General features: G+C 41.9%; 1 protein-coding gene across 2 annotated transcripts in view; it reads left to right on the plus strand.

Annotated features, from left to right (window-relative positions):
* Positions 1 to 13783, plus strand: part of rcan3 (regulator of calcineurin 3) — a 35768-nt gene extending 21985 nt beyond the window's left edge. For both annotated transcript variants that reach the window (XM_076107699.1, XM_076107700.1), the window contains 3 exons: positions 8543 to 8716; positions 9947 to 10118; positions 13087 to 13783. In XM_076107699.1, coding sequence (XP_075963814.1) covers positions 8543 to 8716; positions 9947 to 10118; positions 13087 to 13241 — 501 coding nt within the window. In that variant the 3' untranslated portion in view covers positions 13242 to 13783. The remainder of the gene's footprint in view (positions 1 to 8542; positions 8717 to 9946; positions 10119 to 13086) is intronic.
* Positions 13784 to 16530: the final 2747 nt, after the last annotated feature.

Below are 16530 nucleotides of genomic sequence, written 5' to 3' on the forward strand. Positions count from 1 at the left end.
GCTGTTGTGGCCTAAGGTAAGAATGTTGTGTAACTCTTTGGATTACTGTCGCCTCTTAAGTGTGTGAATCTGCGTGGGGGACTGTGTGGACATGCTAGCACGTTAAGAGTGTGTGAAAATGTGTCTGCGTGTGTTAGTTTAACCGAGGCCTAAGTGCTGCTGACTAGGAAAAGCTCCTCAATTGAAACCATAACTACCAGCTTGGTGGTAATAGGATTAATGTGTCCCCTCATGCTGTAAACTGATTTCAATCTCCCTGCCGTGGACACACTGTCCCCGAGGGGACCGCAGTGTACCGCCGCAGCGGTGGCCCTTGTCGATGCGGCTCCCCGCTCGAGCTATTGATCCCGCTTTAGTAACACATTCACATGCCTCCCCGGCCCTCACAATTCACACAAAAGCTATTAATCATAAGTTGTTTTTGTTGTTCTGTAATACTGAGGATTTGCTTCTATGCTAATACTAATAGCTGCTTTGACAGAAGCCGTGAGTGTTGGGTCACCACACACACACACACACACACACACACACACACAACCTCCGAGTTTATCCACTGAAACACATTACCTCATCCAAAGGAGTCAGCAAGCTAACTGTAGGTTACAGACTTTTCTTCACTGGCCACAAACTCCCAAGTATAGAGACAACAGTGGTGCAAAACCACTGAGACCATGTAGGCTATACGTGCCAAAAGCATATTACAGATTAAGAACAGTAAATACTCTGGTTGTTCCAAACTATTTTAACAACTCTGGAGCTCTGCTGAAGTAATGAAATGTCAGGCACTTTAAATACATAAGCAGATTTGAAGTAAAATTCTAAATCAGTTAGTGGTCACTTTGCTATTTTTAAGACAATTCTTCTTCTTCTGTTTCACTATGTGTGTAGGTCCACAGCTGTGCAGCAATCCAAACACACTTCCAACTGGAAAGGTGCACTCAGTGGCGTGACGAAGTCTGATCATAAGAGACGTCGTACAATCTTTACCAAAAACAAAATGAAACTCACCCAGCTGTCTGCCCGCGTTGCAGCGGCTGAGTTGCGGCGAGGTACAGCATTGTGTCTACTGGCAGTTCCGTTAGCCGTTAGCCAAACACACTGTACAAAACAAAAGTGAGTCGCAGAGCAGCGGCCGAGAAGTACACAGCAATGTGCCTATAGGTCTGTTAGCTGTAAGCCAAACACACCGCAAATGTTATCCCTCCGCTTAAGCTGGTATTGAGTGAGTCCATAACTAGGGATCAAAATTATTAAGAAGTTTGCTGCAGCAGGATCCAAGTTTAGCCGTGGACAGAACCAGAGGTGCACACTAACTCACTCACGGATGCACACACACACACACACACACACACACACACACACAAAGATAATAGAGGTTAAAGGAATGGCCCTTTAAAGCTTTTACAGGAAGAAATTGTGAAACTGTGATAACAATATTGGACTACACATTGAATGATAGTGATTAGAAATTAGAAAATAAAAATAGACTGACTGTCAAATTCGTCCCTCGTGCGAGGAGGGAACAAAGTATCATCTCTGAGAGGAGTTAAAAACAGTAAACCTTAACATTTACTGTACAGATTGGCTTTGTATGCAGTTAGCTTTCCAGCAACTGTGTGTGTGTGTGCGTGTGTGTGTGTGTGTGTGTGTGTGTGTGTGTGTGTGTGTGTGTGTGTGTGTGTGTGTTTAGCTCGACACTCTCTGGTTCTCTCTGTTATTTCCCTCCAGTCTGTCCCTTTTTCTTCGCGTCTGTAAGCAACAGGACATTTAACTGAACCACACACTGAACCGCTCAGTAACAGGTTCATTGAGATGTGTGTGGTTCTGTGTTGTAGAATGTGAAAAAAAGTAATGGAAACATCTTCATATTTTGAGTATTTGTTTTATTTTCGAGGGTGTTCGTGGCAAAAGGTCTGCTGCGTTTTAAACATAATACATTTTCATGTCACGAGTGATAGTCGTAACTGCACACAGACACAATCTCAATGGAAAGTTGGCTCTGTTTTGGAGCACAGTAATGGAAAGAATACGGAATGTGAGAGGCAAAAATGTGCTGGAACAAACATGCAGGCAGGTATGAGGTTTATCATCCAGCTGTTATCTCTGCAATCTGCCTCTCTGGTTCGACCTCATTAGACTGGATCCAGTTGGGCCCTTTAGGGAGGACTGTAATTAAAAACAAAGGTCCACATACTTAAGAAATACATTTTCTTGATTCTTCCAACATGATCTATTTTTAGTGTAACACTGTCCCTGACTCACCCCGAGGCTCCGTGGCCTAGTTTGTTAGTTTTCACCCAAATCCCATTCAAGCACGAGGGTCCGGATTAGACTGTGCTGAAGCCACGCACGTGCCGCAGAGAAAGACGAGTGATTCGCCGAAGTAAAAAAACACTGAATAACCCTTCTTTACGTCCCAGTTAGGCTCAGTTGATCTTTTCATTTTGATCCAAAATGCCAAATGGTGTAATTCAACATAGAATTGGACTAGCTTGTGGGTTACAGTCATGCCTGCCAATGTTAAATACTGTACTATCTTAAATGAGAAACCAGATCAGAATAGAGCATTGTGACTCGGCCAGTGTGGCTGCAGATTCACACAAAGCATGCTTGTAGATACTGAATTAGGGCTGCAACCATTGGTTATTTTCACGACTTATTAATCTGTTTATTATTCTCTTGAATAATTGGTTAATCAGTTGGTCTATGAAATGCCGGAAACCCAAAACGATTGAGTTTACTATCATGAAAGACTAAGAAAAATAAATTATTCATCATCAATCTGTATTAGATCTCTACATTTTGCTGTCCAATGCAAAAGCCTGTATTTTGAAATCAAAACTGGGGTGGTTCTTTTGTGGCCTTTTTGTGTGTGTTTAGTATATTTTTAGTCAAATGGGTGATCAAAGGAACGATGGGATATGTCGGTGTGTTTCAGCTGATGTCTCACCAGCGACAGAGAACAAACTGAATATGTGAGCCCTATTTAACTCCCTAAACTGCACAATGAGTCGACAAAACACAACAATGAAAGTCGACAGCGTGCTGGAACGTCACACTTTGAGCACAATGTACCGAGAATACATTCAGACTCTTGCATCGTTTTCGGTGTTCAGTGCGAGTTTATCCTTCATTGTGTTTCCCGTGCGAACAGAACAGGACGGACCTGAAGCTCTGCTAATTGTAAGTGATCCCTACACATCGAAGAAACGTAATCCTTCCTCTACATAAGAGGGGGGGGGAAACACTTCAGTCACAGTCATCTGTCACAGGGTTTACACCCAATGCCGCCACTTGACCGATTAATTACCTGGACGTAAAGTAGATATACTGTAAATACATTTAAATTCCTCAGCTTTATCTCAACACCTACTGTTCTCGTCAATCAGTGCTGTTTATTGTTCTGCTGCCCGGCTTTGCCCCCGATGAAACCCTGTTGACAATGCTCAATAGACCTGCGCCTCATCCCTAAAAGCTGACTGATCTTTTGTTTGGATGATTGTGTGTCAGGACCACTTGCTGGTTCTGCGTTTGCTGCCTCCCTGTGCCGCAGTCATGTCCTGTTGCCGCCATCACGACAGCCTTGCCATTACCATCAGGAACATAACTGCCTCATTACCCAAAAGGCAATCAGCTGAAGGATGGCCCTGCAGCCACCGCCGAAGTGGCTCCAGTTCACTAGCATGCTTTACATCTCTCCACATTGGATTGTTGTTGTGCTTGATTGCTTTCTGTCCCTTTTTTTTGGGACTTTTTTGGGACTTCTTTGTGCGCGGTGTTCTTCTTTCTATCTCTATTTAAAAATAATTCCCCTTCAGGACATGAGGCCACACAACAGTCACCTGAGGGAATGTTCAACTTCTATTTAACAGTATAGTCATGGCTCATTCGACATAATACACATTTCAAATTTAAAAAATACAATTTGTAGTTCAAGCATTGTAGTTCAACTCTATTTTTTTGCAATTAGAAGAAGTCAGGCATTTTTTTAGCTCTGCTAATTGTTGCAGCGCCACGTTTCACAAATGGTTGTCGCTCGCAAAATTTGTATACATTTGTGAGTTCTACATGGTTCTCGCATTTCTCAAAAAATGGGCCGCAAGAATCGAAATTGATCCTATTCGTGAAATGTGTCAAAATGAACGTGAGAGAGAAAGATGTGGTGAAACCGCTCCCCGGGCTTTCCCAGTTGTGCAGCAGCGGGCCCGAAGAGAATGTATCCTGTCGAGGTACACCACGGGGTGTTACCTAAAGGTGACATGGAGAAACATGCGGTCAGCGATAACGACAGCAACTTGCCGTTTCAATCAAGCCAAATTGTCGGCTATTAGAGAGCTGCGACTTCCCACCACCTCCTCTCGACTGTCTCCACCTTAAACACATCAGATTTCTCTTGTCGGATGAACAAAGCTAGTCAGTAAAACATGGACTTTAATGTGAGATGGAACCATGAGGGTGATGGCAGGTTAATACATTGTTTGTGAGATAAATCGTGTTTTTGTCCAGCTTCTTCAATGGATGTTGTTATCCGCCTTGCTGGGAATGAAAAACAAGAACATGCTGTTCTCTTCTCCTCTCAGTCACTGCAAATACAGTAGTAGCAGGTGCTGGATCAAGCTGTGTATTTGTGTGTGTGTGTGTGTGTGTATGTGCGCATGTGTGTGCAGTTAAAACCAGTCTATCTCTGGACAAGCCAGTCGTCCTTCAGTTGTGCTTCGGCCCTAATGGTGCTACCTGTGACATTACTCTACCATGCAAACATGCCGTGTGTGTGTGTGTGTGTGTGTGTGTGTGTGTGTGTGTGTGTGTGTGTGTGTGTGTGTGTGTGTGTGTGTGTGTGTGTGTGTGTGTGTGTGTGTGTGTGTGTGTGTGTGTGTGTGTGTGTGTGTGTGTGTGTACCTACTGCAATTCCAGCAAACTAATTGTGGAAACACGGTGTGCACATCACACACACGCGTACTCACAACTCTCTCACACACAATGCACAAAGGGAGCGGGTTACAATGAGGTTGCAATGGCAGATGAGCAGGGCACTTTTCAGCCCGCTGTAACCCAACACCCCTCTCCTCTTCCTCGTTTACCCTTCCTCTTCCTCCTCGCAGTCCCTCAGGATGTCCGCTCATAGAGACCACATAAATTAGTGATGAGCACGCTCACTTGTTACACTCCAAACGGCCGTGGGTGTATCGGCGTCAGTGGTTGAAGACAAACAGTACATGCTATTTTGGAACATGATCTCGGAGCTTTCCCACATCTCTCCTCATGCCAAAACATCAATTTAGGTTAAGGAAGTACCCGCTGTGGGTGTGTGTGTGTGTGTGTGTGTGTGGGTGTTATCGGTTATCACACATGGAGTTTGATGACATGTGAGTCATAGTAGCTGGCTAAGGGCTCATGGAAAATTCACAGTATGAACAAGGGCTTAAGTGGGCTCTGCTGATAGGCCAAACAAGTGCTTTGTTGTCATTCTCAAGCTAATTGCAATTAAGCCTAAATCAGAGGAGTTAGCATGCAAACAATAGCTGGTTGAATGTAGGAAGTAGATTCTAGAGAGATACATTTGCTGATTATTTACCACAAATCCTTAAAGGTGCACAAATCAATATTTTTATACTAGCAGTGGAAAACAAATACTATGTGGAAGTTGTCTCAGCTCTATGGAGCTTTATAGCATTTTTAGCAAATTGTTTTGGTTTTACCTGGGGGGGGGTTTGTGTCTGATTTGGTTCACATTCACCGTTCTCATCGGCCTCCTTTTCAGTAGTAAAAAGCAGCTGTTTTTAGTGAAAAAGTCCTGATAATCCGTCTGTTTGCAACCTTAACAGCTGTTAACGACACAGTGGACATTTGAATGTTAATGTTGCTCTGTATTAAAGCTGTGCTCCTGTGATGTATTTCAAATCCATGGAGTTGGGGTAGTCACTAGAGACTGATTCAAACAGAAATCTGGTTTGTGACCCTTTAACCTCTTTCATACAACATTTTGACACATTTCTTCTGCTGTTTAAACACAATTAAAGGGAAGAAGCTATTTGGTAAACTACTATTTAGCAGTTGACTGTGAGGGGTGAGAGAATCAATGTTTAATGAGCAAACGTAACACGTGGCTGTCTCTGTTTTGTTGTGAGTCACACTCTCCCCTCTCCTCTGGCTTTTTTTGCGATCGCAGCGTTCTAATCGCTAAGTTCCTCGGTAATTCTCCTCAAAACACATAAAAGGAGTTGAGATATTCACACATTCCTGATTTGACCTCTTTTCTGTGCTTCTTTAGAATGCACCTTGTATGGCCAACTAGAAACCTGGCTAAAAGTGGTATCACGGAGCCTGGAGGTGAAGTCTGCGCTGAGGTTTAGCCAGCAACCCCGAGGCACGTAGCAAAGGGAAAGATGCACTTACATGGGGAGAAGAACTGGGGGGGAAGCAGGGACGATTATGAGTAAATTAATCTGCTTATTCTTGAAATGCAAATTGTTTTACCACAGTGTACACCACACCGCAGCATAACTGTGTTTCACAGCTTGCACAGGCGTTAACAACTCTGCATGTGTCGGACAAGGGTGATGATGTGATTTCTCTGTAGAGATGCAAAAGACTCCCGGTACTTTGAAGAGTATTCTCATTATAATAATAATTGCTAAAAGGTACTTGGCTGTAGTTTAATAGGCATCCATCAAGGACTGGAAAGCAGTGTTACTTTAATTATTAAAGGTCTTACAAATAATGTTATTCAATAGTTTCCTGATAGCAAAGGACAAATAGTGTTGCGTCTGTTTGGATGTTTCCTTGGCGGTAGCAAAATAAATGTATTTGCATTTGTATTACCAGGTGATGTATGTCATTGGGTGGTGCACAGTATGATAATATACAGCTACGTTCTTACATTGTACCTCCATTTTTATTTTATTAATTTTTTTACATTTAGTGCTGACTTTACTTTACAGTCATGAAGTTACATGTTGCAATACAGTGTTAAACGATTAGTCGATTAACCAGTTCATCGTTAAAGTCCATGCAAATATTTGATGGTTACAGCTTCTCAGATAACAGTTCTTGTCTCACAATGTAGTAAAACTGAATATGTTTATTTAAAAAAACAGCAACTCAAATGACTTGGACTGCTTGTGATGTGCATTCGTTACTGTTTCCAGATGCTTTATAGACCAATTGATTGGTTAATTAAAGAAGAAAAAGTGACAGATAACCTAATCCTGAGAATAAAGCCCTCTAGCAGTGCACAGCTTCCGTCCAGGATTCTTTGTGATGAATATAGAAATTAGATGAACGTGCATTCAATCCTACTAATCGTTAAGGCCAGATGTACAGTTTATGTGCGAGAGTTGGATTCATCCAAAGGACACGCAGAAGACCGAAGCGAGCTCTCACTTCAGTGTGCTGAGTTTACAGGTAGCTGGTGTCTACCGTCGCTAAGCTGTCACTAATGTGCTGAGGCAGATCTTCACAGCCGACATGCCGCCTGTGCGTGGTCCTCCATCTAACACGCACACCTTTCCATCCTGGTGAGAGGTGCTGTGTCAGCGACTAAAGGGGCGTGATGTGGGAGTAATTCAGGCGTGTGTTTCCACTGGTGTCCACTGAGTGCACACATGTGGCTGTCAGGACATTGGGCACACAAACAGATCAGAGGGAATAGGAAAAGGACAAGTCATTTTGTTGGAAAGTGGTAGTGATGAAACTGGTCAGCCCACCTCTTGAAGAAGACTTTCACGGTCACGTTTCCGCCCGCGCTGAGAGACGGTCGGTTCGGAGACAAAGAACAGCGCTACTGCTGATTACTCAGCATCCAGCTCTCCCGGCGGCCCTTTTCCTTTCGCCCTCCTCCTGAGCTGCTTGATTGAGTTCACAGCCGAGGAGGCCACTTCGGTGCCCATGGAGAGGACAGAGTAACACAGGAGATGTGGGAATATATCATATGGGTATGGTGAAAGACAAATGGTATGCATGAGGAAGAAGGGGGGGGGGGGGGGGGGGGGAGTGGTCGGAGGTGGGAGAGAGTTGCATAAAGAGATGGGGGAGAGTGAGGAAAGAGGACTGGGAGACAGACGGCTTCGGAGGAGTTTGCAGGCAAAATGAGCGGAAGTTTGAAATCTAATTTCCCCATTAACACAATAGCAAATGAAATGCCTGCAGAGCAGTTCGAGTCACGTCTAATGCTCAGACAGAAGTCTCAGTGAATAACTTAAACCCCCCCCAATTTTAGCTCACCCTAAAATGTCTCACCAAAATTATGGAGATAGTGCATCGATTGTGTTCGGTATTTACACAAAATACTCTCATTAGGAGTATTTGATAACATTTCCTTATGGAATTTTACATTTTATATTTCTCAAGTAATCTGAAGATGGGGCTCGGGGAAATGTTTTCTTTTAGGGAAGAGAGCATTCACTGAAAACTGAATACACAGATTCGTCAATATAGAATTTAACTGTTGTTGTTTTCTTACCTATGTCTACTTGCTATTGATACACTTGTGTGTTTTATCCAGATTCATTAACGGATAATGTTTTTTTTTCTGCTTTTGCAGGAGAGGTTTGAGGCATTGTTTAGGAGCTACGATGAACAGACGACTTTCCAGATGTTTAAAAGCTTCCGGAGAATCCGGATCAACTTCAGCACCGCAGAGGCCGCTGCCCGCGCTCGCATCGAGCTGCACGAGTCCGAGTTCAACGGCAATAAGATCAAACTCTACTTCGCCCAAGTGAGTGTCAGTTAAGGGGTCTGGGAAAGGGCAGGAAGGGGGCCTGGCACATGTACCGTCTTAAGAGAGATCAGTGCTTATTTACATGGGAAGTTATGCGATAAGTGCATCATTCACAGACAGAAATTCACAAACACAAGAAACTCGGAAAAGGGAGAGTAGGACTGGCTCTGCTGTCAAGTCCTCTCACTTCCTCTTTTTTTATTCTCCTCTCTGGCCACACCTGACTGCATCTTCAACCCTCCTGTCAAAGCTCATCAGTCACATGATTGAACACATGAACGCATACATTCTTGATTTCTCTTCCATCGTAGCTGTGTGTCTGTCTGTTGCCTTTGGGGGAGAGAGGGAAAGAAAAACAAGGTGAAGAGCACATATCATACTGTGATGAAATTGTTATACATATTAGCTTATAGTTACAAGATTATTCATATAAACTGTAGGGTAAATCGATGTCTGGTCGTTTCGGTTTAAAGTGGACTAGATTTGGGTGAAAAGCAAAAGATTTGACATCTAACTGGTGACACACAACCATTTGAATGTCTTTATTTCGATGTGTAGAAAGACCAGACAACCCGTGGAAATGCTGCACCCAAGCTCTGTTAAAATAACTGTTGCTGTCTATTTAAAACGCATTCAAGGCCAGATGCCTGGACGTCATTTGGCCTGCAAATCTTCAAATACCTGCTTCCTGGGAAACCATGAGTCAACTTTTTGATGCCCGTTTTATCACAAATAACATCACCAGTCATGACCCCTGCTGCTACCACTCTCAGTACTTTGATGATGGAGGATTAAGGATTTTAGTGCTCAGACAGATTCCACATTGTAGGAATTGTAATTATGGCAATTGGCTGCTACCATAACGCCAAAATCCTGTCATGGGAAGGAGCCTGCAATTTCAGACTTAAAGACTGTGGCGCAAAACTAATGTATACAATAAACATACAAGAACTTTAACAACTGTCGCAAGTTGACCCTTCTTTGTGGAGCATTGCTATTCAAAATTTAAAACATTGTTTCCATCAATTTGTCTACTTTCCCCAGGCAGTACGGGGTGAAGTTAGGCTGCATCTATGTCCACTGTGTAGTGTATTAAAGCAGTGAACCATGAGCCAGGTGTATACATAGAGAGAACTACATGAGATATTCTTTCTCCCTCTTCAAATCGCTTTGATCTCCTCTATAGAGCTCTACGGCCTTCATCAGTTCTCATCTCCTCTCCGATAGGTCCAGAATGGCGACGAGGACATTGACAAGTCGTACCTGGCCCCTCCCCAGCCCGTCAAACAGTTTCTGATCTCGCCGCCTGCCTCGCCACCTGTGGGCTGGAGCCAGAGTGAAGACGCTACGCCCGGCATCAACTACGACCTGCTGTGTGCAGTAGCCAAGCTAGGACCAGGTCAGTGCTCTGTAGATGTGTTCAACGAGCTTGTTGCAGTATGCTCCTGCACAAAATTGAAATACAAAGACATGATTTACAAACACGCACACAACCAACGCAGAGGAGGTTTGTAATAAATCAGATTTGAGTCACCCAGAGAGAAACAGGAAATAGTTTCATGCTCCTCAGCTGGGTGATATAGAAAGGTTATTTGTCTCGGAAGCAGTTTGACAAAAAAATAATTGGAGTGAACATTGTTGAATCATTACAGTTTTATTCTTGACAGGCATTTCAGTAATGTCTGCAAAGCAGTATTGGGGTCTAATTTACCAGATCACAGATGCAGTTGTGTGTAAGGCTGCCATTCCGTGCTTATATAATGTCATTATGAATTGAGGGTCATTTTAAAATTGATCTTTCTATGTGAAACGGCTGTCAACGTAGATTCTCCTGCTGCAGTGTTACTGTGCACATGGTCTCGGTCAGGCAGCGACATGAAGAATAAATAAATCAGCTTGAAGCCTGTAATTTACAGCCGCAGTGCTGGCCACCATCCGTCATTGTCAAGGGTGCTTAACCTTCACTTGCTGCTTTCTGACGTCTCTCAAGAAATATGCACCAGGACCAATATTTGTTTGCTGATGGATTGGCATGGTCTAAGGAAAAGCTAAAATCGTTGGCATGTCTAGTTCGCTAGCTTACTACCGACAGTGTTTTCAGCCAAACATAACTTCCGTGGCCTGTTTAGTTTAACATTAGTTTAGTTTAGTTTAGTTTAACATTAGCGGCTCTGTCCTGCTTTTTATTCAATTTGGGGAGGTTTATGCTCCAAAAAAACTCCAGACAAAGTTGTTTGAGATAACGTTGCAATTGCTAAAAACATCGTCATTCTAAAACAACATCTCCGGTAATGTTCAAACTGAAAACATACAGTTTGAAAATATAAAGTATGTAGACTTAGCTAAGCTCCCAAATAGTTAGAACCAAATTACAAATGAATGTTACATATTTCATACATTAAACTAGAACTAACCAGCTCTACCTTGCAAACCGAAAACAATGCTGCTTCTTTTACTTTTGTATTGTCTTCTGCAGGGATCATGTTTTTGCCTGAGACCTGGTGGCACTAGCCTCACTCTTTTAGTATGATATAATGAACAGTATGTAACCATTATGTGCTTATTTAAAACACTTTTTGTGAGGCTCTGATCTTTGGTTTTGAAATAAATCAGCTAGAGACAGCCTATTCTTAGCAAACCCATGGAGCTAGCGTTAGTACAGCTCAGCCCCGTTACATTTGGAAGGTTGTGAGCAGCCTCGCTCCCCAGTCAGCTTCTCCGCTCTGAAATAATGACGCCTCTGTCTGCCTTGTCGACAAGATTTTAGATTGCAGCAACCTTTATTAAATGTCACCGCACACACAGGAAAAGTTGTGTAACATCCAACAATGTCTGCCCGTGTTTGTTGTTCATGTGGGCTCGTGATGATTAAGTGGAAAACATCACTTCAAACATGTTCGATGTGATAAAACCTATTGTACTGTACATGCAAAACAGCATGTTTTACACACACTGACTAAATGAAGGAATGAAAAGGTGGTTACAGAAAGTATAAAAGCAAATATGGCATTAACAATACATGTATGAGACAGAGAAGGGAATATGTCAAATGAATAGAACTATGATAGAAAAGCATGTCAAATTTCTCATGAGATTCACGACCAGCGTAGCGTATTTTCTCAGGCTTCAGGCACGACATCATGATCTCGAGCCATTGATAGTGTGTGGGTGGGGCAGCTTCCTTCCTTCTCAGCAAAACTGCATGTCTAGCTGGAAAACATCTAAATCTGTACTCAGTTGAACACTATCTTTTTTTTTTAATCATCAACTAAAAGATTATTAAACTTCCCTCATACTAATACACGCACACACACTGTCCAGACAAGAGTCTCACTTTTTGACACGTCCTGCAGTTACCATAGCAACAGGAGGAATCAGGAAATGTCTTTGTACTTTGCCTCACATCCTGGCGTCTGAAATCAGATTAGCGCCGAGCTGCAAGCACGGCGCGCTGACTCCCTCTGTCAACTCCCGGCGGTAACAGCAGGACTCCATTCACTGTCCGTCTCTCTGTTTGGCACCGCGGAGAAAAAAGCTACGAGACCAATTTCCTCCCGTCTGCCAAGCTGTCTGATCTCAACTCCATGGAAACTGTGATACAATCTAGCAAGTGTTTGTTTTCAATCTGAGGGTCTGCTGAGTTTGGCATCTGGACAAATGGAAGGCTATTCTAGGGAAAAGGTCTCTTTGTTTTCTCTGGAAGCCATGTGCTGACGGGATCTTCAATGCAATGCCCACAGACAAACAGGAGAATATGTTGTGCTGTGAAAACATCCCCAATGTGTAATAAATACACAATAATACATAATAAACTATCAATAGTGATGGATGAAATATTCACATATTTTCCTTCAGTAAAGCTATTAATACTCATTTACAAGTAAAAGTCCTGAATACCTGTTAAATATATAAATGATCATTCTGAATAGTTTTATCAACTAAATGTGTTTGGGTATCAAAAGTAAATGTTGTTCAGATTTCTTTTCTAGTTGTCAGAAATAAAAACGACTTCGTCTATAGCCCAAGATGTAAATCTTTTAAAAAATATAATGTTTTACTTATTTAAATGGCTAAAAACATTTCCTCAAACAGCTGGATACTGTCGTTTTTAGTAAACAATATTCAAAGAGGAGTAAATTACGCATTTGTTCGGTACTATTTTAAGCATTTATACATATTTGGTTCTCTTGTGAGTACTTCACCAAAATATAGTGACTGTTGTTTTTGGACAACAGTGGAGATCGCTGACGCAGGGGCATGAAATATATCAGGCTTTGGCTTTAGTAGGATAACTTCATTGTTGACTGAGAGAGTATTTCACGTAGAATTGTCTTTAGTAACTCCTGCTCTCCCTCCCTCTCATCCAGGTGAAAAGTATGAGCTCCACGCGGGGACAGAGTCCACCCCCAGCGTGGTCGTCCACGTGTGCGAGAGTGAGACGGAGGAGGACGAGGCGGCGCGGCCAAAGCAGCAGATCGTCCAGACCAGACGTCCAGAGGAACCCCCCAAAGTCCTCAACTAGAGAGGCTTCAACCCCCCCCTCCCCGACACCGGCGCGGGCCTCCGACCGCCCCTTAAACCCGCAACACACCTGCCCTCTCTCTCTCTCTCTCTCTCTCGTCTCTGCACTCACAGAGAGCGTCGATGCCCCTCATTTCAGTTCAACTACAAGCGAAAAACAAAACCAACAAACATTGCTCGAATACGGCGTTTGTTGGGGAGCCTGGCGATGGAATGAGGTGGCTTGAAGGGGATGGATGAGAATCACACACACGCTCATCACATTCTGCGGACCGCGTGGGGAGCGGCGGGCACGCTTGCCTCCACCCCACCAACCCCCCTGGTTTTCAGCAAAAAAGGGGTGGAAATACCTGTCCCAACGCAGGCACCTGTCACGTATCACACACACTCAGCTCTCATTGCTCGTCCTGCTCAGTAGCTTGCTAGTTAGTTAGCTTGTTAGCTTGTACCTCTCCCTTCGTTTCAGTCGTGTGTACAATAATCTTTGGTTAAACAAAGACATTTATATTTCTTCTTCTTTTTTTTTTTTACAATAAATTGTGTTTTCAGATTACACATATATATATATTAATATATATATATATATATATATTTATATATATATATATATATATATTTATATATATATATATATATATATGCATATTTATGTATCTTTTTCATCCATTTTCATACCTGCTGGTTTGTCGCTTCAGCTTGTATCAAGATTGAGTGTGTGATGTTCCTGCTCTTGTCTGCATGTATATACTGTGTTACAAAAAAATACGTACAGAAACACAAATACTAACAAAATATATCAAGAAAAAGGAACCTATTTAACATCACACACAGCACGAAGCGTCATATGTGACTAACAAAGTTGTGGTGACTGTTTGACTTTTTTTTTTTTCTGCTCGTTTTTTGGCTTTTTGTCCTTTTTTTTTTATTTGGAGAGGTGTTGTTTTTTGCTGAACTACTAGATGTGTATTCTTACAATGTATTTGATACCCCCACACTTTTTGCATGCTTAAATACTTCTGTAGATGATGAGCTGAGGTGTTTTTTTTTTGATTGTTGTTCGTGATGACAGGGAAACAGTGTGACGCTTTTGACGCAAGTGCATATCCCCACGCAGAGTTTAAAGTGACGTCTTAGAGGGGGGGGAAAAGCTGAATGGGTTTTTTCCTAAGATTGACAGTTCAGTCTTCAACTTGATGGAAAATTTGTTTTTGTCACCGTTGTTGATGAATCAGAGACAGTTCATCCCCTCTGTTTTCTTCAAGGGGTCTGGGATGTGGATTTTTCTTTCTGATTCTGTTTGTTGTTATTGACATCTCTAATGTTTGATCAAACTCACTTTCTATGTGTCGGGCTTTCTTCTGAAACCTACTACTGCTTGTTTTGCACTGAGTATCTTTTGATATCTCCGAGCAGTTGCGGATGCTCTCGACCCGCCTCCTGCTGCGCTCCAGAATACTGCGCTGTTTCTCGCTGTAAATAGCTGAGCAGTCTGTGGAAGTAGTCCTTTTAGATTTTGTAGTTTATCTGACAGCATTTTGCTGAGAAAAGGGAAAATTAGGTAGCCTCATGAGATATCAACCAAAGCATTCACTCGGCCCATCTTGTCATGACATTAAACGATTTTTCTTACTCAGCCGATGTATATTGGTAAAGTGAGCAGAAAGAAATCATATTTTCCCAACACAACTTATTGCATTGTTTTTTATTTTATATTAGCAGATATACTTTTTTGCAGTATCTTGTTCAGTGGAAAGTTGAACAAATCATAAACATTTTTCCTTTTTTTTTGGATAATTCTCCTTACAGTCCCGTATCATATCAGTGTTTCACCTCGTTTATTTGGTGAAATATTTCAGCGCTTTAGAAGCAACATGAACAAACGTTCCTAACGGGGCTTTTGGCTGCGAGTGGTGAGTCCAAACCTTATTTGTCATTGGCAGCATGAAATCTAAAACTACTTTTTTGCTGTATAACAATATTGGTAAGCAAAAGACCTTCTGCATGTGAGCACTTTATTGTGTTTTGTTTTGTTTCCTTCACATAAAATAGTCCTTGAGACAAAGTAGGAAGCACATTGCATTTCTTCTGTTTCTTTATTGTGTTTTCTTTTCTTTTCTTTTATCTCAAGCTGAACACCTGGTTAGCCTTTTCACCAGCATATTGCAGTGAGTGAAACACTCCACTTCCTTTTTGCTAGTGTGAACCTTTGAGAATTTCAGGCCTTTTTGGGTCTATGGAAGTGTACCACTGTAAAGGTGTAGACCTGCAGTCCAGTTATAGGTTTTAAATGACGCAGGATGAGTAAAATCAATGTCTTTATTTTTCGTGTTCGTCTGCAAGAAACATTCATCTTATCTGCTGAGAAAGTTAAACGTTTTTTGTTTTTTTTTAATGTTGGCTGAGTGCAGTTTTATTGGCACTACAGTAAAGCTGTCGCAGTTATCTAAGCAGACGGACGATTGACGGAACTACTGAGGTGCGTTATGATAAAGAGGAAGCAGCGGAGCAGCAGAAAGACACTCGTGAAGATTTTTTTTTACTCTCTGTGGTCATGGTGTTTAAAACTGGGTGAAATGTATATTTATGTACATATGCCAAGTGGTTGTTTTTTTTGTGTTATTCTGCTGAGGCCAGTCCCAGTGTGCCGTTTGTTACAGCTTCTCTTGGCAATGTTGTAATGGGAAAAAAAATACAAAAATATGTAACAATACGTCCTGAAGATGCTCGATCAAAAACCAACTGTCATTGTGTTGTGCGCAACATGGACTCTGTTTGAATGTTTCTTTTATTTCTGGGGAACGTCTACTAAAAAGGTTAATGATACCGTTCGTCACTGTCGTACCGTTTCTGTTGAAATATGAATATTGTGTCTTGTATTGTAGGAATCCAGAAAACAAAGTAGCAAAACAAGCAATAATTTACAGTTCTATAATACCGGTATGTGTATTTTCATGTTCTGTACTTATTTCTCAGAGATGGTCTCTGTCTCTTACAGTATCCGCTTCTATTTGTGTAGTATAATAGCCATTTGTTTCACATAGAGAAATACATAAAGAATTATTCTTAAAAGCAATGTTCAGTGTTGTTTGTTTTAGGGGTTTCTTTACTTGAGGGGCTTCACATATACAAATGTAGAAAAAGCAGAATCTCATGTAAAATTTCAAATGCTATAAAATGTAACACTTAGATTTATTACACATCATTTTCAGATTGCATGAGATATTTAGATCTGCAAGTAACTCACTTATGAGAGCCTAGTTAGTGCCTTTCATATATGATCATTACATTCA

The sequence above is a fragment of the Anarhichas minor genome, unplaced genomic scaffold (genome assembly GCF_050575085.1).
Source record: "Anarhichas minor isolate MPS153535 unplaced genomic scaffold, ASM5057508v1 ptg000040l, whole genome shotgun sequence".
Classification (NCBI taxonomy): domain Eukaryota; kingdom Metazoa; phylum Chordata; class Actinopteri; order Perciformes; family Anarhichadidae; genus Anarhichas; species Anarhichas minor.